Source organism: Lissotriton vulgaris, chromosome 6 (assembly GCF_964263255.1).
Source record: "Lissotriton vulgaris chromosome 6, aLisVul1.2, whole genome shotgun sequence".
In the NCBI taxonomy this organism is placed as follows: Eukaryota; Metazoa; Chordata; class Amphibia; order Caudata; family Salamandridae; genus Lissotriton; species Lissotriton vulgaris.
This window is the reverse complement of record NC_141694.1, coordinates 1,760,783,480-1,760,805,488: the sequence shown is the minus strand read 5'-3', so window position 1 is coordinate 1,760,805,488 and position 22,009 is coordinate 1,760,783,480. Positions and strand designations below refer to the sequence as shown.

At 44.6% G+C, this 22,009-nt stretch overlaps 1 protein-coding gene across 2 annotated transcripts in view; it reads right to left on the bottom strand.

Moving 5' to 3' along the window:
* The window catches only part of KIF13B (kinesin family member 13B), a 698,786-nt gene that overhangs the window by 232,850 nt on the left and 443,927 nt on the right, over positions 1-22,009 (bottom strand). For both annotated transcript variants that reach the window (XM_086927999.1, XM_086928000.1), the window contains 3 exons: positions 20,637-20,769; positions 12,442-12,588; positions 9,587-9,616 (listed from right to left, as the gene is read on the bottom strand). In XM_086927999.1, coding sequence (XP_086784125.1) covers positions 9,587-9,616; positions 12,442-12,588; positions 20,637-20,769 — 310 coding nt within the window. The remainder of the gene's footprint in view (positions 1-9,586; positions 9,617-12,441; positions 12,589-20,636; positions 20,770-22,009) is intronic.

Sequence of the window (22,009 nt, the reverse complement as noted above, 5' to 3'; positions counted from 1 at the left end):
GAGCACCTGGTTCACCAGTACAGACAAGTCTCTGGGAAGGGGGTCATCTTCCCTTCCCCTCATGAGGCCAGCTCCACTGAATATGTCCATCTGCACTCGTGAAAGTGCGTCCGTCATTGGCGTTCTTCACCCCCGGTACGTGGTGTGCCTTCAGTTCTATGTACCCCTCCAGCTGCAATTTCACCAAGTGACACATTAATCTCAATATGTCAGGGCACCTGGCCATGCCTTTGTTCATCGTTTGCACCACCCCTTTGTTGTCTGACCAAAGTATTAGTTTCATGTTCCTCAATTTCCGTTTCCAGGCAGCTAGTGCCACCACAATGGGGAACAGCTCCAGGAATGTGATGTTGCTGGTGATACCAAGCTCATGCCAGTTGCTTTGCCACTGCCCAGTACACCATTTAGTTCCCTAGATTGCCCCAAAGCCTATGCTACCTGCTGTGTCCGTGAACAGGGCTATCTACCTGGCTGTCAACCAGCATTCTCTCCAGATCTGTACCCCATTAAAGTCTGCTAGGAATGTGCCTCACATGACCAGGTCCCGCTTGACACCAGCCCCTAGCCTGACGTGTTGCTGTTTGTTCGTGAGCCTGGCTGTTAGCTGCGTTAGGCACCTGTCAAAGACCCGCCGACTGGAATAACCTGCTGCAAAGTTAAGCTTACCAATCAGCCTCTGCAGCTCACAGAGGGTTGCCTTCTCCTTGGCGCACATGGACCTTATCTCCTCCATGAATTTTTTTTACTTCTCCTCGGGCAGTCTGGACGCTCCTGCCACTGGGTCTAGCTCAAACCGTAAGAATGTGAGTTTGGTTGTGGGGCCCACCGTTTTCTCTGTTGCTAGGGGTAATCCCAAGTCCCTAGCTAGAGCTTGGATTGCTTCCAGTGTCCCTCCACCCCGCACTACTCCGACTTGGCCGGACCTACAAACAGGAAGTCATCGAGGTAGTGCAGCTTGCCTCCTATGGGGTGGCGGTCATGTAAGGCCCACTCTAGGAAGGTACTAAAATGTTCAAAGTACGCGCAGGACACAGAGCATCTCATTGGCATTGCCTTGTTAAGGTATGTTACCCCTCCCCATTAGAAACCTAACAAATGGAAGCTGGCTGTGAGAACCAGGATGAGGCGGAACACTAATTCAATGTTCCCTTTTGCCATGAGGGTTCTCCGACCCGTTGCCCTTAATAAGAAGACGGTGTCGTCCACCGTTGCATAACTCACTGAACATGCCTCTGAACTGATCCCGTTGTTAACCGACTTGCCCTCAGTGAAAGATAGGTGGTGATTAAGCCTGAACTGGCCTTTCTCCCTCTTAGGTACTACCCCCCAAGGGGGAGATCACTAATCCCTTGGGCAGGGGGAGTGGCAGGGGGCCCTCAATCCTTTCTAGTGTCTTCTTATTTTCTATTTTTTGGTGACCCACATCCGGGTGACCCAGGGCTGATTTCATGTTTTTTATCCTGCCTTTGGGTAGGGGGCATTCAAATGGGATTACAAATCCCTCCGCAAACCCCTCACTAGCAAGGCAACGTCCCTCTTATTGTGATATCTGTTGGCTAGCCTATTGAGCTGGTGTGTGTTGATGGGGGATGTGGTTAAACAGCAACTGCTCCTTTCTTTATGTCCCAACCCCCACTCCTGGGCCTGTGCTAGTGCTTCTTCTTCTCCCCTGGCTGCTTGTTGTGCTTGCAACCTGCCGCTGGGTGTCCTCCCCCTGCAAACTGTACATGTGTTATGGAATTTGAAAGAGGCTCCCCATGTGCACTCGTTAGAGTCGCACTTCCAGCAGATGGCCAGCGGCCCGCTGGTAAGTGGCGGTTTCCAGTTGTTGTGGGTTTTCGGTCTATGGAATGACTTGTTCCTACCCTTATAGGGGGCATTCTGAAAGGGCTGCTCGCCACTCCCTGCCCATGTGCTGACCTTCTTCGCTACCAACATTTTGTGGATGAACCCAGAACGTCTCACCGTTCCATTCCATTTCGGGGTGTGTCTGCATTTTTAGTCTAAAACCATCATCATGTTCCAGCCATGCATCCCCGGGAATTGCCTATGTGCCCCATGTATATTGCAGTCATACAGCCAGAGGTCCGCTGCACTGTGTGGACATTTTTCTACAATAATGCAAGCACTAATTATGAATGCATCCAACCAGTTGTCGAAATTCCTTAAATTTCCTCTCCCTTCTCTTTTCCATCCAATCTTCTTTTTTTCGCATATGGTCAGGTCCAACCCATCCAACTGTATCTCTGATAATTATTAAGAGGTCAATAAATTCTTTCCTCCATATCCTTTCTTTTACTGCTAAGGGGATGAGGCTCACTAAACCGGTAGCCCTGGTGGTGATTGATGGCAGCCCTTGCGCATGCCTTCTAGGCTTGCCCTGCTCGCGTCAGGTTGCTCACCCTGCTTGGGCTGCTCAATGCCACTATAGGGGACACTAGTCCACCACTTATCACCTGTGGATACTGGCTGCCTAATCGCCCGGTTGCACCAGCCCCACCGGCGAACCTTGCCTGCTGCCCTTGTAAGCGCTCCATTCGCGAGCAACCTGGATCCACTAGGTGCCATGGGAGCCCCGATACTCCCTCCTGTGGCTGCTTGTCTGTTGTGACCTGACCCTGTGCGTCTAAGCCATTGAACAACAAAGGTGCAAAAGATTTTAAGGATTTTCGCACTATCGCGCCGATATGCTCACTACTTGTCGTGTTGCTGACTTCACTGTCAGGACACACCTTCACTGGATGGCTGCAGGTGTCTAGTCAGACCTCTTGCGCCCCTTCTTTGGCTCAGTTTTCTTTGGTGCTCTTCTGGAGGCTTGCTGTCGCTTCCTGGGTGTTGGCTGGCCGTAGGCACCTGTTGGTGCCACTGTTTGCTCAGCCCTTCACAGGAGTCCTTGTCCAGGTGTGGCGGCTGCCAGCTCGTCCCGTGAAATTCAGATGCCGCCCTGATCTGTCACAGCAGTTATCCCAACTCTCTTGGTTGTTAGTCTGCGCTCTGGCTCTCCATGTTGTGTGCTAGTGGCCATGAGGCCTGCATGTTACTTGTTGCATAGAGGCTGGGTCGCATCAATCGGGCTGTCCCCATCCCCTTGTGTAGCTCCTTGAGGTACCCCTCTATGTTGAAGGGTTCAGCACCAAGGCGTATGCTTAGAGATCCTTTTTCACCTTTCCCCTTTTCTTTTTTTTGATTGCACTACTCCGGCCCCGTGTAGGACTGTCCCTTTAATTACTCCATGGACGGAGAAGGGAGGGGCTTGGACTGTGCCTGCTCCGTGCAGGCTGCGTGCCTGGTTGTGATTCCCTTCCGGAAGTGCTGTGCCGGTCCCTTTGCACTTGCCTCCTTTTGGCAAGGAGTCGGGCCCTCAGTCTCGCTCCACCTGCTTTGCCGCCTGCACCGGTGCTTCTCCTTGGCCCAAAATACTCAATAGGGCAGAGGGTGGCAAGGTCAGGCTTCCCACCCTGCCCCAAGGCTCGACTGCCTTCTGACCGTTGCCCGCAGTCTTGCTTCTCCTGCCTTCGCTGCCGCTCACCTTGATAGTCCTCAGCAGCTCCGCTCAGCAGAGACGTGGGTCTGTCGGCTTTCAGTTGGTAGTGCAGCACTTGTGTGTTAGAGGCTGGCGGCGATGCTCAGGATCGCTTGAGGAATACTCTGCCTCAATTCCCCTGTACCCTCTGCCACACATCTAGTTAACCCTCAGTGGCTCCGGATCGGCGGGGTGTGGTGCAGTCAGTGTTGGGTGCTGGCGGCGCTGCTCTGGGTCGCTCAAGCTGTCCTCCGTGCCAGACACCTGTGGGCCGGTCCGCCGTCCATCACACTCCAGGTGTTCGAGGCATTCTGAGAGGGACCACCTAACCAACGGCCTGCAGGACAACCACTGCTTCTCCATGGCGTGGATCGCTCCGGCATCGCTAGCCTCTCCCGTTGGTAGGGCTCTTCTTCCTGCAGCCTTCTTGTTCGATCATCGCGAGCACCGCTCCCCAGCTCCCCGAGGAGAGATAAGTGAGCTGTGTCTGGGGAGCGGTGCCTTATAACCCCCTTGTGCTGCCCCTTCCCTCGGCAGCAGTTCCCCCCCATTGGGAGGAGTTTAAAAAAAAAACCTGGTCCCTCCATTTGTCCAGGTGTTTCGGTACCTCTTTTGGTGTGCTATCCTTTTAGAGGGGGTAAGGGGGGTAGGTGCAGCCATGAGGCACCCCCCCTTAGTCTTTGGCCTCGCCGTAGCAGCCCAAACTGGAATTTTCTAGGCTACGGCGGCTGTTATGGCGCCGGCCAGTGAGGCCCCCTATGGGGGCAACCTCTGCGAAAGTCCACTCACTCACAGACCACTGCTTTGTATTTGGTTACATGACTGAGAAACATGTGACAAACGATCATTCCTAGTTTTTAATATGATATGCATAATAGTTCAATGCAGAAATATGCAAGTTAAAAAACAAATTGTACAGACGTTAATAAATAGTTTGAGATAACCTCATTACAAAATTATGTGGATATTGGAATAATACCACGACTACGGATTTGAACTTTCCCTAATTACGCAGAGTCACTCTGACCTACAATGAAATAAAAGTCTAACCAGCATTATGAGAATAGGTGAATAACACCGTCTAACTATTTTGCACAAAGACCGCCAATGAACGCTATTCCTATATAGACACTTCCTAGCAATCTCATTACCAGAGATTTAAATACCCTAGTATGCCTAATATGTATTAGGATACAATTAAAGTTTATGGAAAGGAGGACTTTGAAATAATAGTTGGAGATTAGTATATTACCATAATTAGTCCAGAAAATGACTATAAGCTTTTTAACCTTCTGTCCATAGATTCATGATGTCAACAAAACTTATAAAACATCAGTCTGAAAAGTGCTCTTGAAACAATCTGATAACATGAAAGCACATACATATTACACAACGATACACAACCAAACAAATTCACTAAAAAGTAATATAACACATGTAAAGATCTGCGTAGATATGGGTATCAACATTAAGCCTTCACAACAAAGGCAAAATATTGTGATGTTACCAGCATGCATCTAGAAGAAACGTACAAAAAATGAGATGGTGTAGAATATTAATGTGAGATTACATGCTGGTCCTACTGTGGAATGAATGAGCAAATTGGAAACCGTGTTATGTGGCTAGCTGAGTAAAGGATATATTGAAGAAGAGGATTTTAGATCTATGATCACCAAGCTCTCAATTTTTTTTTTTCCTAAGATACAAAAGACAACACGCTAGACCAATTATGAGCAACAAGGGATCAGTAAATCAATAATTCTTTCTTCTGTTTAAAACAAGTGAACCATAAAAGAAAAGCAGCACAATACAGTAAAAATCCTGATGGATAAGACATGCATTGAATGCCCAATAGCCTTCAATAGTGATCAAAAATAAGCAACAGTAAACAAAAACAAATAAAACACTGAAACCATTATGTCAACCTAAAATCATTGAGTTTCTCATTCTAACAACACAATTTTAAAAATCAGGCAACATGAAGGCAGGTTTGAAAGTCAGTTGAACATTTGTGAAAGTAACATGGTAGGCCTCGCTTGGCTAAAATTCCACCCAGCAAAAAGTGGCTTTAAGAATCTGTTAAGCATTTTGAAGTAAAAAGGACAAACAAAAATAAAGTGCACATTGTCTTAAAAGGAGCAACCGTCACATTGGCAGGGGGTATTAATTTCCTTGGTTTTACAGCCATTTGGCATTTGCAACAAGTGATGAACTAAATGAAGCCTAAAACGGGTTAACGGAAAGCATAAGATCTCAAGGAGGGCATGGTCAGTGCTCTTGTTTCCCTTACTTCCAATCTAGATGACATAAAAGCATTCTTAATCCAGACCATTTCACCCTTGGCCATGGTTTCCGATCAGAACAACAAATCAGGGCGACCGAATTAAAAAAACCAATCTCTGATATATTGAAGTAATGGAATTTTGTTAGCATGGTCAAAGCTTAGAAAGTCTAACGATTAGTCTGTTAAGCTCAAGTTCTTTCTTGATCCAGACAGCCAACCATAAGCTAGGAGGACAAATCTGAATTAAATCTGAAACATAGCTAACAGCTAGTTCTTCATGCACATTAAAAGTAGACATGATGCAAGGTAATGAAAGCAGGCGTTTGCGAAAACAGTTCTCAATGACTTGTAAATGCAATAGATTAGAATCTCCCAAATCTCACCACCATAAAATGCAATAGATAAACACTTGGATTGGCAGATTTTTAGCACTGCGGGTACACATCTATGTCCTAGCTTCGAAGCAAAGTTGGATAGTAACGCAGTACTTCTAGCAAATGCCTGGCATCTAGCATTACCCAGAGGGGTCCAGCTAAGAGAGAAACCAAAAAGGTTCCCAAGTAAGGAAATGTCTTAACCGTGTCAAGTTTGTTGCCATGGACAAAGTGTACTCTGGTCTTGAAGTTCTTGGGTCCAGTAACCATAATATTGGATTTCGAGTAGAGGGTGCTAAGATTTAGCTACACATGAAATCAAAACTCTCCGAAAGAAGCTGCAGACCTAAAGCGGTTCTGTAAATCAAAACTGCATCATCAGCGTAAAGTAGCTAGTGTACAGGTCGACCCTCCACCGGTGATAAATCTTGTCCCTCCTCACACAAACCCTTGCCCAAGCTGTTAATATATAATGTAAACAAGAAAGCTTAAATGCAGCCTTGTCTGGTGGCCCTTTTCAAGGCACACCTAGTAGTGCATTCCCACGAGGACCCACAGTGAACAACAGCTGTGAGGTCAGAATGTAATTCATGCAAGAAGGCGACAATGTTTTTGCCAAAACCCATACCCAATGGACCTAATGACCTTGTCAAAAGCTGAGATCAGTTCCATAAACCTTCAAATGTAGAGAACCTGCATTTGCCTTGGTATACTTGGGATATAATAAAAAAAAAGGTTAAGATCTTGACCTAACGTCTCTTTACCAGGCTATAAACCATATTGCACGTCAGACAAAACATGATGCTGAACGACCCACATGGTAAGTCGACTCAATAGAATACTCCCCATCACCTTGACTGTGAAATAAATCAGGGAGATAATGCGGTAGCAAAGTCACCCTTTTTAAAGACCAGAGCAATGACCGAGTTGGACCAAGAAGATGGAATTTGATGTCTAATCGCTGTGTTGAAATAAAGCGTTAATGGAGGAGCCCATAGGTCAACATTAGATTTAAACACACTGATTGGTACAGCATCTGGACCAGGGGCTGTTTTTTTATTGAGAAGGTTAATGATTGCATTTCTAACCTCTTCCTAACTAAATTTTAATGGCGAAATCGAGGAGGAAAACAACGAAGTGTTAGCCTGTCAGTATTATGGGTGGATACAAAGTGACTAAGTCAAGAATCCGGAGTGATAAGATAAAAAATAAGACTCCTGGCAGACAGTTCAAAGAAGGGGCGGTTGCTAACTTCCCAAAACTTGATGCAATCTTTAGAGGAACATGACTCCATCAAGTCTGCCCAGGCTTCCTGCTTAAGCATACATTTCCCTTGCTTGCAGGCAGCATCGTATTCCTGACCGTGGGAAGCCACTCTTGTGTTTATCCTTGGGCTTTTGCTTCAAACCATCCACTAGAGAGTGATCGTTGTATTTATAAAAAGCGAGCCTCGACCTAAACTTAGTGAAAATAACAAATAAAGAGGATGAGATGATCTCATCCGAGGCACTATCATCCAAATAGATAAAGAACTCCCAGGTGCAGTCTCTAAATAAAATCAAGATGAAATTGACTGGAGATATTGAAATGGACCGTCTCCCACCAAATTCTCTGTCTGGTCATTGGCACATACCCGCCTGTGCAAGGCGTGGTCAGAGTGAGCAGAATTGTTTGCCCAGTAAAAAGTAGCATGCATAGGGCAATGGTCGCTTCTAGAATCCCAGAACACCTCAAAATCAAACAATGATGGTATTAGGCCAGAGGAAACAAAAATAAATCAAATGTTGAAAAACAACCTATGCTGAAAAAGGTGGGTACAAATGGGGTAGAATTTAAGATGACAGACTCAACAAGGTCCAAGTTAAATTCTCTCAGAATGGAATTGAGTGAATCACCTTTTGTAGAATGTCGGAAATGATGGGCAACTTGTAGCATAGGTGACCAGCAAGACAAGTGACACACAAATGAGTATTAAAATCAGCCAGCAGTACAAATGATATAATACACTTGAGGGAATGGGTGAATTTATCCAACAAGTCTTTCAACTTGGAGATACTATTGTGACAAACATGGGTAGGATTAGCATTTTGAAGATTTCCCAGTAAAACACTGCAAGAAATAGAAAAAGAAAGACATACTGCAGTAATTTGGGAAACCCTGTGTCTAGTTGTTTAAAACCACAGTTACTAGGGTTCTCCAAAAACAGTCCTGGAGGGCTGGATCCATGCCAGATTTTTAAGGTAACTACATTGATCTAAATGTGGATATGCTAAACATCTGTCATGGATCCCTCTTCCTGTGTCCACTCTGCCAGATGATTCCTGCTGGGGCCAAAAATGAACTTGTAAAGTATGTCATTCTCCCCCATCAAATTGAATTGACACAGTAGTGGAATTGCTGATGGCTTTAAGGTCAGGAGCCTCACAACTCAAGTTATTGAGATGGGCAGAAGAAATATGTAACAGACTACATGCAAAGGGGCTGGCCCTGCAGATAAGCCACAAAATGAGTATTAGGTAACTGAGCCCCCAGGGGAGACAGACAATCTGCTATGAATATCTTCAAATTTGGTAGGTCTGATATTGTACACTGCAAAGGAGTTAATAATTAAATTCCACAATGTGCTAAAATAACTGGTAACCTGGTCATCAACTAGTTCTAATCGCATTTCAGCACTAACATAGATTGATAAAAAAATCTATGAGCATTATTTATTTCCTAATGGAGACTGTGGCTGATTTGCTAGTCAAATCATGAAAGTGTTGAATTTAAGTGGCACTATACATGACAAAATTAAAAGTGGAGTAGAAAATCCTCCAGTGTGTCCACACTATGAGCGTGTTGTCCAGTGTTATCCAAATTGCAGGCCCTTAATCCCCACTCAATATCACATGCCGGTTTCTATACCCTAATCTCAAATTGACTCCAAGCAGCATACAGTTCTATACACAGCACCTCCTGTTTTAAATACTCCTGCTACAATATGTTCACATTGCTGTATCAACTATACAAAAATATATTCATGCTCCATACCATGTTCAATCTATCACTGACTGTGTTGAATAGCAAATTACAGTTCTTATAAATTGGAATGTGGGTGATCTATGGCGCACTGATGCTAAGGTAAATATTTCAAGTCATAGTGAGTAACTATGTGGAAAATACAACCAAAATATTCCTGCTTTAAAGCATTACATCACAGCCACTACCACGCCCTAACAATAAAGTGCTTTTATTGATACTTCTGTGGTGGTGTTACGTTTATTTGTGCATACATAAGCAAAGAGCAGTTGTATCATTAGTGTAGCTCTAACACATGAAGATCATATAAAGATCATTTTAAGTACATACGAATATATAGAAAATTCACATCTCCCACATATTTCCCAAATGATAATCCTTTACCTGATAGCTGTCCATATCATCCTCTTCATCCTGTAGTACAGAAAATACATTTGTTACAACACTGGCATCCAGAAAGACAAAAGTGCACAGTTAATATGTTCACATGTGCCTGAGAATGTGCATACTGTAGGTTCTCAATGCATTTCTGGCTATTGCAGGACCCTTCTGAAACCAAGACTGCACAAATTCAGACAGATAAAAACCTGTAAGAGGTGGGTCAGTCTTTCCACGCGATCAGTGGTTCAGGTTGTCACAACATCTATCTATTAAGCATTAGAGATGTCACGGCATATGCGTGGAGGTTCACAAGCAGGGCAACAGAAACATATCCAGAGTCCGCTTCTACCGTTGAAATAATTTTGCACATTCTATTTGATGGTTTTCTGAACTACAACATTAGTTTGAGATGCAATTGCTTAACAAGACAAACACAAAAGGTAAACAAATATGAATTTTGACAAGCAAAATCAATTTCTTTGGTGTATGTTTTTACTTTTACATTGCAATGTTTTATCTGCAACATTATTGTTTTTGCCATAGTCTGTGCTACAACCTCCATTGTACTTTCAACCTCCACAGAAATGATGATTTTAATTAGCAGAACCCCGTGCTTGAGTGAGATTGGGCCACATGTCCGATTATCTGCCACAACTAACCATGCTTGATTCACGAAAGTATAGCGCACATAGTTCACCCCAAGCTTTGAGCTGCTACACCCATCCCATAAAGCCGACAGCATTAGTAAACGTCGCTGTTACTACCAGCTCCATGCCAAGAGCAGCACTTACCGAGCAGCATGTTTTAATAATATCCATTACAGAGATGATGCCTTTCAATTCAAAGGTAAATTATTGATTAGCTGCAATTGACTGAAAGTTTTAATGCAATTTGGTACTAGTTGCTGACCCATACGAACGCAATACATTTCTTGGGATGGAGCTTCCTGCCAAAGCCTCAGGCAGATTGTCTGCCAAAAGGGAGATCTCTCACCTCTCGCAGGCAACTTGAAGCAACGATTTCAACATTTGCATGGGTAAAACCATGATGCACAGAAATATCGGACTAATCGAAGCATCAGAGAAACACATTAAATTAATATATTTCCTCATAATTCACAGGGAATCTTTGCTGTGACAGATAAAAGAATACAGAGTCACCTATAACGGAAAAGGGAATAGAAGACCTTTCTGGGACTACTTACAGTACACAATCCAAAACTAGTCTCACCAGTCTACACAATACCAGTCTCACCAGTTTACACAATACAACACTAGTCTCACGAGTCTACACAACACAATACCGATCTCACTAGTTCACATAATAAAATAGTAGTCTCACTAGTCTACACAACACAATACCGCTCTCACCAGTCTACACAATAAAATACAGGTCTCACCAGTCTACACAATAAATACTAGTCTCACCAGTTTACACAATACAATACAGGTCTCACCAGTCTACACAATAAATACTAGTCTCACCAGTTTACACAATACAATACCAGTTTCACTAGTCTACACAACACAATACCAATACAATACAGGTCTCACCAGTCAACACAATAAAATAGTAGTCTCACCAGTCTACACAATACAATGTTAGTCTCACCAGTTTACACAATACAATACTAGTCTACACAATAAAATAAAGGTCTCACCAGTCTACACAATACAATACTAGTCTCACCAGTCTACAGAATACAATGCTAGTATCACTAGTCTACACAATACAAAACTAGTCTCACCAGTCTACACAACACAACACTAGTCTCACTAGTCTACACAATAAAATACTAGTCTCACCAGTCTACACAATACAATGCTAATCTCGTCAGTCTGCCCAATGCTAGTCTCACTCGTCTGCCACTGTGGCACCGTTCTCAAAGAAAAAAAGAGGATTTGATTAAGAATACATTTCAGTATTGTCTGGAGCGCACAATGCTGGTGTGGAGATCCAACCTACACTATCTGTATGGCGGGAAGGGTAACTGAAGAATGCCGCCTAATACACAGGAAGCTCTACTGGCCTGGGATAGGGCCACTATGACGCTTGGGTGGGCACACAAGATTACCAGGAAAACACCTCTCTGGAAAGGGACATGGCTGGGTGGTGAAGCTGCAGGGCTTTGGGGCCTGGGATACTATAGGCATTACAACACCGGAGGACATCCTTGAGAACGGGGATATCATGCCCTTCTCTACAGCGCAGCGGAACATAACTTACAACCGTCCCAGAATATGCCCCACTAGAGATGCGGATACTGATGGAGGAGTTAGGAATGGTGCAATCTCCAAGGTCAATGACAATATGTCAGACATGCTAAGCAAGCTACAGGAAAAATGGGGGCATGACGTGGGTGACCTCGAAGATATAGACTGGGAAGGGGCATGAATGAACCCTCTCGAAGTGGCCATTAAATCGTGCTTGTGCACGATTCAATTTAAGATACTGCACTGGGCATACTATGACAGCCAGAAGCTAAATAACATAGGAAGAACCTCCACACTGCTGTGTTTGGGGTGTGCTGGGGAGGTTGGTTAATTTCTGCACACATTTTGGGAATGCCCGCAAATTCAGGCTTATTGGAAGGCAATTGCTCAGGAATTCTCAGGCATACTAGAGCTATCGCATCTCAATAGACCCGAGGCTTCTGTTGCTGGGGATCTCAAACGATGTAGATGTCTACTTTGCACGACTTACTGCGATCATATGTACCATTAATATGTACTGGAAGACCATGGCGCATGTTACGTGTGACTATATTATTTTCCTTTATTATTTTGGTTTAGAAAATAAAAAAATAAAAAAAATACAGTTCAGTAAGCTAAATAAAGAGGAAATGCAGAAAACCTTACCTGGTGGTTTTCATATCCTTTTTGAGATTTGAAATGCCTTACTTTCGGACATCCAACTCCAATCGACAGTATAGTATCTTCAATTAGAGGCAAAGTCCCAGAGTCTTGAACAGACCTCACCTCCACCTGAACACGCCGTGACTGTCCCTGTAGAAGATGCATTAGTTTGAATGTTCATGTGGTTATGCGCAGGCATTTCAAATTTTTTTGAATCTTAAATTAAATCAACTATTCATTCAAACAGATTAAATTACATTTGGAGAAACCAGCGTTATCATGTTTTAAAATGTAAAGATTCGATTAGCTCTCTCAAGCAACGAGGAGTCCACAAAACTCAGTCACCCTCCGACATGTCTTATGATGAACAAAACAACACATTAAGAGAAATGGAAAAACATAAAAGAGAAATTTGACTTGAGCGATTTAAAAGTTGTACTAGAATAATAAAACCTGCCAGGAAATACAGACACTACAATGTAGCTTATTTACACATACCTACAGTTGTTCTATGCGAAGTGTTAAATCAGAAAGAAAGTTAATTTCACTTTGCTCAAGAATGATCTTACTAGACATGGTAATATAAGAGAAAGAGTCAGAAATTAGAAATGTAATCACTAATTCATGGCGAGCTGACAGGCACAAAAATTGTTGAGTCGTCCTGAAAATAAAGGAAGAGTGAGCTGTAAGGAAAATGCTACTTACCCAGTATGCATCTGTTCTTGGCATGTAGAGCTGTAGATTCACATGCTGTGAATAGCCTGCCATCTAGTGTTGGGTCCGGATTTTTGCACTTTGTTTTTCTTCGAAGAAGTCTTTTCCAGTCAAGAGGTAGGCGATTCCTCCTTTCGGTGATAGAGCACATGGGCATTGACTTCATTGCTAGATTTTTTCCCGCAGAGGGTGATAATGGAGTTAGAGTACTAGAAAGAGATATCCATGTATATATGTATCTAAGTAAGATGTCAGTGCAACAGTTATAGGTACCCAGGGAGGCGTGTGGGTGCATGTGAATCTACAGCTCTAAATGCCAAGAACAGATGCATACTGAGTAAGTAGCATTTTCCGTTCGAGGCATGTGAGCTGTAGATCACATACTGTGCATAAACTATATAGCAGTTATCTCCCAAAGCGGTGGCTAACCTGTAGCTGTTGCAGTCGTTTGAAATAGTGTACGTAAAACTGCTTGCTGTTTTGTTAACACAGCTACACAATAGTGTTTTATGAATGTGTGAGGTGCAGACCATGTTGCAGCTTTGCAGATGTCCTCTATGGGTATATTTTCAAAGAATGCTATAGAAGCCTCCAGTTTGCATGTGGAGTGTGCTCTAGGGGGAATTGACAATGTTAGTTTTGCTTTTGCACAACATGTTTGAATAAACTTGACTATCCACTGTGCAATACCCGATTTTGATACAGGATTGCCTTTATGCGTTGGAGCAAAAGCCACAAATAGTTGTTTTGTCTTACAGGAAGGTTTTGTCCTTTCTATGTAGTAGAGTAACGCTCTTTTCACATCTAAGGTGTGTAAAGCATATTCTGCCTTAAGGGAAGAACACAGGCAACTCACAAGATTGGTTGTTATGAAAGATTGGTTGATATGAAAGTCAGAAATGACCATTGGTTCTAAGAACCACTTTGTTTTGGTGCACTTGTAAAAATGGTTCTTCTATGATTAGTGCCTGAACCTCACCTACTCTCCTCCGTGATGTGATAGCTATGATGAAAGCTACCTTCCAAGTGAGAAATTGCAATTCACATCTATGCAATGGCTCATAGGGTGGACCCATCAGTCTGGTAAGGAGAATGTTGAGATTCCACACTGGAGCAGGTGGAAGTCTTGGAGGAATGATTCTTTTAAGTCCCTCCATAAATGCTTTAATGACAGGCACTCTAAAGAGAGACAGATGCTGTCTGTTCTGTAGGTATGCAGCTTTTGTAGCAAGATGTAAGTGTATGGAAGAGTACACTAAATTGGAACGCTGCAGATGTAATAAATAGTAAATGAACTAAAGCGTCCAGTGGATCGATTGGATTGTTATTGCAGTATATTACAAATCTTTTCCACTTTGCTGCATAGCATGCTCTTGTGGTAGGACATCTAGCCTCTTTGATGATGTTCATGCAGTCTGGTGGGAGATTAAGGTAAGATTTCAGGTGCCAGATCACAAGATTGAGATGACTGGGATCTGGATGTCTTAGCTCTCCATGGCTCTGAGTGAGAAGATTGGGAGTGAGATGTAGTTTTTGGTGATCAACTACTGAGAGTTCCAACAGTGTTGTGAACCAGTGTTGCCGGGCCCATGTGGGAGCAACTAGGATTAGTGTCAGGGACATCTGTCTGAGCTCCTGAACCACTAATGGAATGAATGAGAGAGGCAGGGAGTCGTAGGCAAATATCCCTAACCAATTCAACCATAGTGCATTGCCTTTGGACAATGGGTGCGGATGGCTGGATGCTAAGCTTCAGCATTTTACGTTTAAGTTTGTGGTGAATAGATCTATGTTTGGAAAGCCCCACATTTGGAACAATGGGAGGAGAACCGGAGGGTGGAGTTCCCATTCGTGAATCTGTTGTCTTTGACGCCTTAGCAGACTCCTGGAAGGTGTTCTGCAAGGAGATACATTTTTTGATGTATGGTCTATTTCCAGATGGTCTGTGCTAGTTGTGACAGCTGGAGAGAGTCTGTCCCTCCTGTTTTTGTATGTAGTACATTGCTGTCATGTTGTCTGTACGACTCAGGACAGCTTTGCCTACTAGATGTACTCGAAATGCTTTGAGCGCTAGCAGTTCTAGATTTATGTGAAGCTGTTTTTATTGCAGGCTCCACATGCCCTGAACTGTATGTGTCTCGAGATGCGCTCCCCAACCAGTGAGCGATGCGTCTGCTGTTAGCACTATCTGTGGAACCGGGTTGATGAAGGGCAGCCTTTATGAAAGGTTTTGTGTATTCCACCTCTGCAGAGAGTGATGGGTGCGGCCGTCCACCAACACTAGTCGTGATAAGATACCCTCAGTCCGGTTCCACTGACGTGCTATGCACTCCTGAAGGGGACGCATCTAGAGTCTTGTGTAAGGGACTATTAGAATGGAAGACGCCATCATCCCTAGTAACTGCTTGAACACTGGAGCTGGTAATGAGTGTTGAGGCTGAAACTGAGAGATTAAAGTTTGCATGTTACAGATTCTGGACACAATGGGGTAGGCCAAAGTCTTTTGTGTATCTATTGTGGCTCCTAGATACGCTGGGGGTGTTGGATGGTTGTCGATGGGATTTGGACAGATTTACTGTGAATCCAAGATCGTAGAGCAACTGCATTGTTTTGGGAGTGTGAAGTAGACAGCTGTTTTGTGAGTTGACTTTTATGAGCCAGTCATCTAAATATGGGAAGATGTGAATGATCTGATAGTGCTGGCCCGCTACTTTGAACCTGAGGTACTTGCGGTGAGCAGGGTGAATTGGGATATAGAAATAGGCATCCTTTAGGTCTAGAGTGGAGAGACAATTGCATTTTTTGAAGGAGCAGGAGCACTTGTTGAAGTGTGACCATGTGAAAATGGTCTGACTGAACGTAAAGATTTAGTTCTCTGAGGTCTAGTATAGACCTGAGAGAGCAGTCATTCTTGGGAATTAAGAAGTACAGGGAGTATACCCTGGCCCCTTGATATTTTAATGGGACTGGTTCTATAGCTCCTTTTTCTAACAGAGAGAAAACTTCCTGCTTTAGAAGGGTAAGTTGTTCTAGTGACATTGCATATGATTGTGGAAGAATATTTGTGGGAGTGTCTAAGTTCCAGGCAGTAACCATATTGGATAATTTGTAGAACCCATTTATCTGAGGTGATTTTGTTCCAGACTGGGAGATATTGGGAGAGACTTCTCCCAACAGGAGTGGAATGATCGGGGGTAGTGGAAGGAAGTCGCTGCTCGTTATTTGCGGGGGATGTGCGTGTGGAGGTGACTCTTCCCTTACCATTGTTTCCTCTCAAACCTCCTCTGAAATAGCCTCTTGATGAGGGCGATTGGCTGTTGCCCTTGTAAGAGGAGGAGGGATTTCTGTGGAGATATTCTTGGAGTCACCCTGTAAAAGGAGCCACGAAAGGAACCCCTATTTGTAGGTAACTGCAAGGCCCCCAACGACTTTGCGACCTCGCTATCTTTTTTTCCAAGGAGGTGTCAACTGCTGAACCAAAGAGGTGTTCTTTGTCAAATGGTTGGTTGAGAATAGAGGCTTGCACCTCAGTTTTGAAACCTGAAATCGCCAGCCAAGCATGCCTTACGCTGAAGTTTACTGCGCGCGCTGCTGTATCTGCTGCGTCTAGGGTGCACTTGATGGAGGTATTGGTGATTAGTTTGCCCTCCTGAATAAGATAAGATAGTTCGCCTTAGATTTATGCTCATCAGGCAGAAATTGCATGAGCTTTTCTAACTCATCCCAATGAGCCCTATTATATCTGGCCAACAAAGCCTGAGCATTAGCGATGGGCCAATGATTAGCCGCTTGTGAAGCTACCTTTTGACAGAGGCGTCAATTAATTTCGACTCCTTATCACGAGGAGGGGCCTTGCCTGTGGTCTGTGAGTTAGCTCTTTTGCGAGCATTGCAAACTACAGGAGAGTCGAAGGGCAGCTGACCTTTGATGTAGGCAGGGTCAGTAGGTGCAGGCATATATTTTTTCTCAACCCTAGGAGTGATAATTCTTGTCCTTACATGGTCTTTAAAAACCTCCTCCGCGTGTTTAATCATCCCCTTAAGCATTGGCAGGGTAGGGGTAGTTCTTTGAGAGGAACATAGGGTCTCAAATAAGAAATACTCCTCTAAAGTCTCTTTATATAGTTCCACCCCATGGTAAGGAGCAGCCCTGTTAAGTAGCTCAATATAACCTATATTGTCGGGTGGTGAGGGTCTGGACGATATAAGTCAGGGTCATTATTTGTGTTTGGGTCAGTGGGGTAGTCCTCCCATGGGTCAGTATCCTGTGGCCTATCCTGATCCCCATCCCCTTCATCCTGTGGGTCAGGTGATAGTAGTGGTGGTGAATTTGTGGGTGTGACGAGTAAGTTAGGATCAGTGGGAGAAGGAGGTGGAATATAAGGTGGTGAATGGTTAGTACCCACATTTTTTCTCTTCAAAGGAATGTGGTACTCCTCTTGTTGGGCCATCTTCCTTTTTTCAGGAAACTGGCATGGATATGTCCAGTATCTGGGATTATAACGAGCTTTTTCTGTTTCGGATCCGAAGGTGGAACGTCAGACCAAGGCTCCTTTGGTGGAGTCTTTTTGTCTTTGCTTGTAGTTTTCGGCGTTGAAAGCTTCGGCTTCGAACCATTCGGTTCCAAAGATTTAGTCTTTGATAAAGGTGGGATGTGGACCACAACATGTTTTAATTCCAACGCCGAGGATTTCTGTTCGGCGCTGGCAAGGGGCCAACTCGAGCCCGAAGGCTTGTGTTTGTGTTTTGGCGCCAGGCCTGGGGTGTGGCGCTTATACCGTTTTATCTGTGCCGACCTTGGCCCCCAGGCAGAAGAAGGAACGGAGCCTTTTTGGTCTCATGTACCAGGTGTAACCTCTTCTTCCATGTCGGAGTCGGCTTGAGAGACGATACGTGTTCTGCTTCCTCGGCTCCTTGAGCTTGTTGTTCGCCGAAGATGTCCGGTACGGAGCCGCCTTGATGTTGCATCTCGTGACGTTGAGCCAGACTGTCACGAAGTGTCTTCTTCGATCGAAACGATCAGCACGCGTCGCTGTCTTTCTCGTCATGTTCCAGGGATAGAAAGAGGTTGCACACTTCAGGCAGGTCGGTGCGCGGAAACTTGGTGCGACATCCTGGACAGAATTTGAATGGAGTCTGTTTCATCGACTGCTAGCAAGCCCTGTGCGGGTAGGCCTAACGGCCCCCCACGAGTTTTCCGATTGAAGGTCTTGAGTCAAAACGATATGCAGAGAATGTGAAATGCAATAGAAAAATAATACCGCAGAGGGTAGTGGATTGCGTGTCGAAGGGAACCTGAGAAACTGTGCCAAACCGGAGTGCAGCAATTCACATCCGAACCCGGAAAAAAACAATCTAACAATGGAGTCGATGTCCATGAGCACTATCCCCGAAAGGAAGAGTCACCTACCTCATGACTAGAAAAGACTTCTTCGAAGAAAAACAAAGTGCAATTATCCGAACCCAACACTAGATGACAGGCTATGCACAGCATGTGATCTGCAGCTCACATGCCTCGAACAATAGATTTTAAAACAAGTACAGTACCTCCAAAACAACAGCTATAAAATAAGATACAATCATAAAGAATGGACAATACCTACCAAATGAACACATGTGAACTCCAGCGAAATGGAAAAGCTTGTATGTTACTGGTATTGGCTGAGCTTCTCTGAATTAGGCATGGCATTGCAGTGCTGTTTAGAATTTGGGTTTGCAGAACACAATTTACTGAGGTGTCACAGTCCCTTCCTTAATGCAACACAACCGGCCGGAGATTAAATAATCAGAAAGATGCTAAGCTGTAGCTGCTGATCTACAAGCTGATGAAGGGAATGGAAAGCACAAAGTGTTGTATTTGACTGGCCTGGCTGGTCTCGAGCAGGGCACGAAGAGCAAGTAGCACTGCATGTTGTTAAAACGATTATTGCTGGCACCAAACTCACAGTTGCACATCCACCACTTGTGACACGAGTGCTGGCTGCTATTGCATGGACTAGGCAGGCATATGGGAGGACCATTTGTCACATGCCTCTCCTTAGTGGGATGCACATAGTATATGATAGTGCACACTGCAGTTGCTGGCTGATCTGCTCAGATGGCTGGTGCTCATCAATGTACAAGAGGCATTGAACGACCAGGTAAACAAAGTAGATGTTTGCCAGCCTGTACATTCTATAATTGTTTCCATACTTCTTAGTAGTAGTAGTGACCCTAGGATGTCAATGGTGCTGCACATGCTAGGTGCAACAGACCCTAGGCTGTCAATGATGCTTCACATGCTGGGTGCAGTGGACCCTAGGATGTCAATGGTGCCTCACATGCAGGTGCAGAGGACAGTGGGATGTCAATGGTGCTTTATCTGCTGGTTGCAGTTGATCCCAGGATGCCAATGGTGCTTCACATGCCGGGTGCAGTTGACCCTTGGATGTCAATGGTGCTTCACATGCTGAGTGCGGTGGACCCTATGATGTCAGTGCTGCTTCACATGCTGCGTGCAGTGAACCCTAGGGTGTCAATGGTGTTTCACATGCTGGGTGCAGCGGCCCTTAGGATGTCAATGGTGCTCCACATGCTGGATCGGTGGCCCCTAGGATGTCAATGGTGCTTCACATGCTGGGTGCAGTGGACCCTAGGATGTCAATGGTGCTTCAAATGCTGGGTGCAGGAGACCCAAGGATGTCATTGCTGCTTCACATGCCAGTGCAGTGGAAAGTGGGATGTCAATGGTGCTGAGCATGCTAAGTGCGATGGACCCTAGGATGTCAATGATGCTTCACATGCCGGTGCAGTGAATAGTGGGATGTCAATGGTGCCTCACATGCTGGTTCGGTGGACCCTAGGATGTCAATGGTGCTTTACATACTGGGTGTAGTGGACCCCAGGATGTCAATGGTGCTGCGTATGCTAAGTGCGGTGGACCCTAGGATGTCAATGGTGCCGCACATGCTGGGTCGGTGGACCCTAGGATATCAATGGTGCTTCACATGTCAGTACAGTGAATAGTGGGATGTCAATTGTGCTGCACATGAAGGGTGTAGTGTGCACTGGGATGTCCACAGTGCTTCATATTCCCGGTGGAGCGGATAATGGGATACCAATTGTGCTGCATATGCAGGGAGCAGTGGACACTGGAATGCCATTAGTGCTTCACATGCTGGGTGCAGTGGATACGGACACTGCAATAGAACTTGACAAGTCATGATCAGTGGATGCTGGATTGGCAATGGTGCTTTAAAAGCCAGAAAGTCATAAGGATAATGAAACTAGGATAAACTTCAGTCAATGCAACAATTGTTCCCATACTGTTTTTACTACCACTATGATCCAGAAAATGCCCCCCTTTCCAACAACTTACAAAATAGAGGCTAAAACACCACTACATTTGCACAGAGCACTGGAACACCAAGTAAATAAACGGTTAAGTGTGTTAAGTTAGATTATGTCTCACAATATCTTTCTGTTCAAAGTACGTAAAATGCCTACCTGTCTGAGCTGGAATATGCCACCTGTCTGCACATCTTTAGCAGGAATTACTTCAACAGGGCAGTATTCTCCATTCTCATTCAGTTCCAAGATTTGGACCCAGAGTTCCACCTTTCGAGTAACCTCACTCCATCTAGAAACGAAGGTATACAGGTTCAAACAGAAAACGCTATGCATCTTTGTGCTGTACAAAACCATACATCAATTTAAATAACGGAATTTGGTGGGAGTGTTGTGACCTAAATATGGATTTGGACACAATGACAACTCCAGATCCAGATAATTTGTTTTGAAGTATTTGTTTAAAATGCTGTAAACACGCAAATACCAAAAACGTTACAAATTCTTGTGTGAATTTGCGTTGCATTTCCTGTGTTAACAATTTATGCAGATGATAAACATGGATAAAAAAAATTGGCCAAAATGCATAATATGACACAGAAGGTTAGCGCGTAGTGAAGAACATCGAGCCTGATCTAGTTTAACTAATACCAAGCATTCTCCAATACCCCAAAACATAAAGGACAGACTTGGCTTACTAAACAGTTGTGCTACTCTTTCACACCCCAGTGATAATTTAAATTTAGTTGACTTTTTTCTTTACTCCTTGTGCAAACAAGTTAGCAATAACATGAGGACTCAGTGAAACTTGTGCTTCCTCTGGACCCATTTTCAAGCAACATATCATCCTGCAACCTGGATGTCCACCAACTGCCTTAAATTAAATGGCAACAAGACCGAGGTGCTCGTGGTAGGGAGGAACCCATCTGTTTGGTCATCGGCGTGGTGGCCCCCATGCCTAGGTGAGGCACCTATGCCTCGCCAGGAAGTCAAAAACCTTGGCGTCTGGCTCGTTGCTGACCTGTCTTTTGGACCCCAAATAGATCGAGTAGCAGGTGTCTGTTTTGGCGTTTTAAAAACCCTACAGAAGGTCCTTGTCTTCCTCCCTAGGTCCACTCGGAAAACGCTGGTACATGCCCTAGTGACCTCACGCCTAGACTACGGCAACCTGTTGTACCTGGGAGCCACTTGCAAGGCAATGAACCGACTCCAGGTGTTACAGAATGCGGCCGCCCGCCTTGTCTTAAAAAACCCAAAAAGATCGAATTCCAAAGCTGCCCTTCAGACCCTCCATTGGTTGCCAGTGAGAAGCAGAGTGGAATTTAAAGCCCTCTGTACCTGTCACCGTATTCTTGCTAAGAAAGCGCCAACACCACTTCAGAACCTAGTTACCAAGTACGTACCATCACGTACCTTGCGCTCCTCAAACGGAGGCCTACTTGTGGTCCCTAAGGTAAAAAGGGCCCGCATGGGAGGACGCTCGTTTCGACATCTGATAGCGAAGAGCTGGAACGCCCTGTCTCCTAATCTCC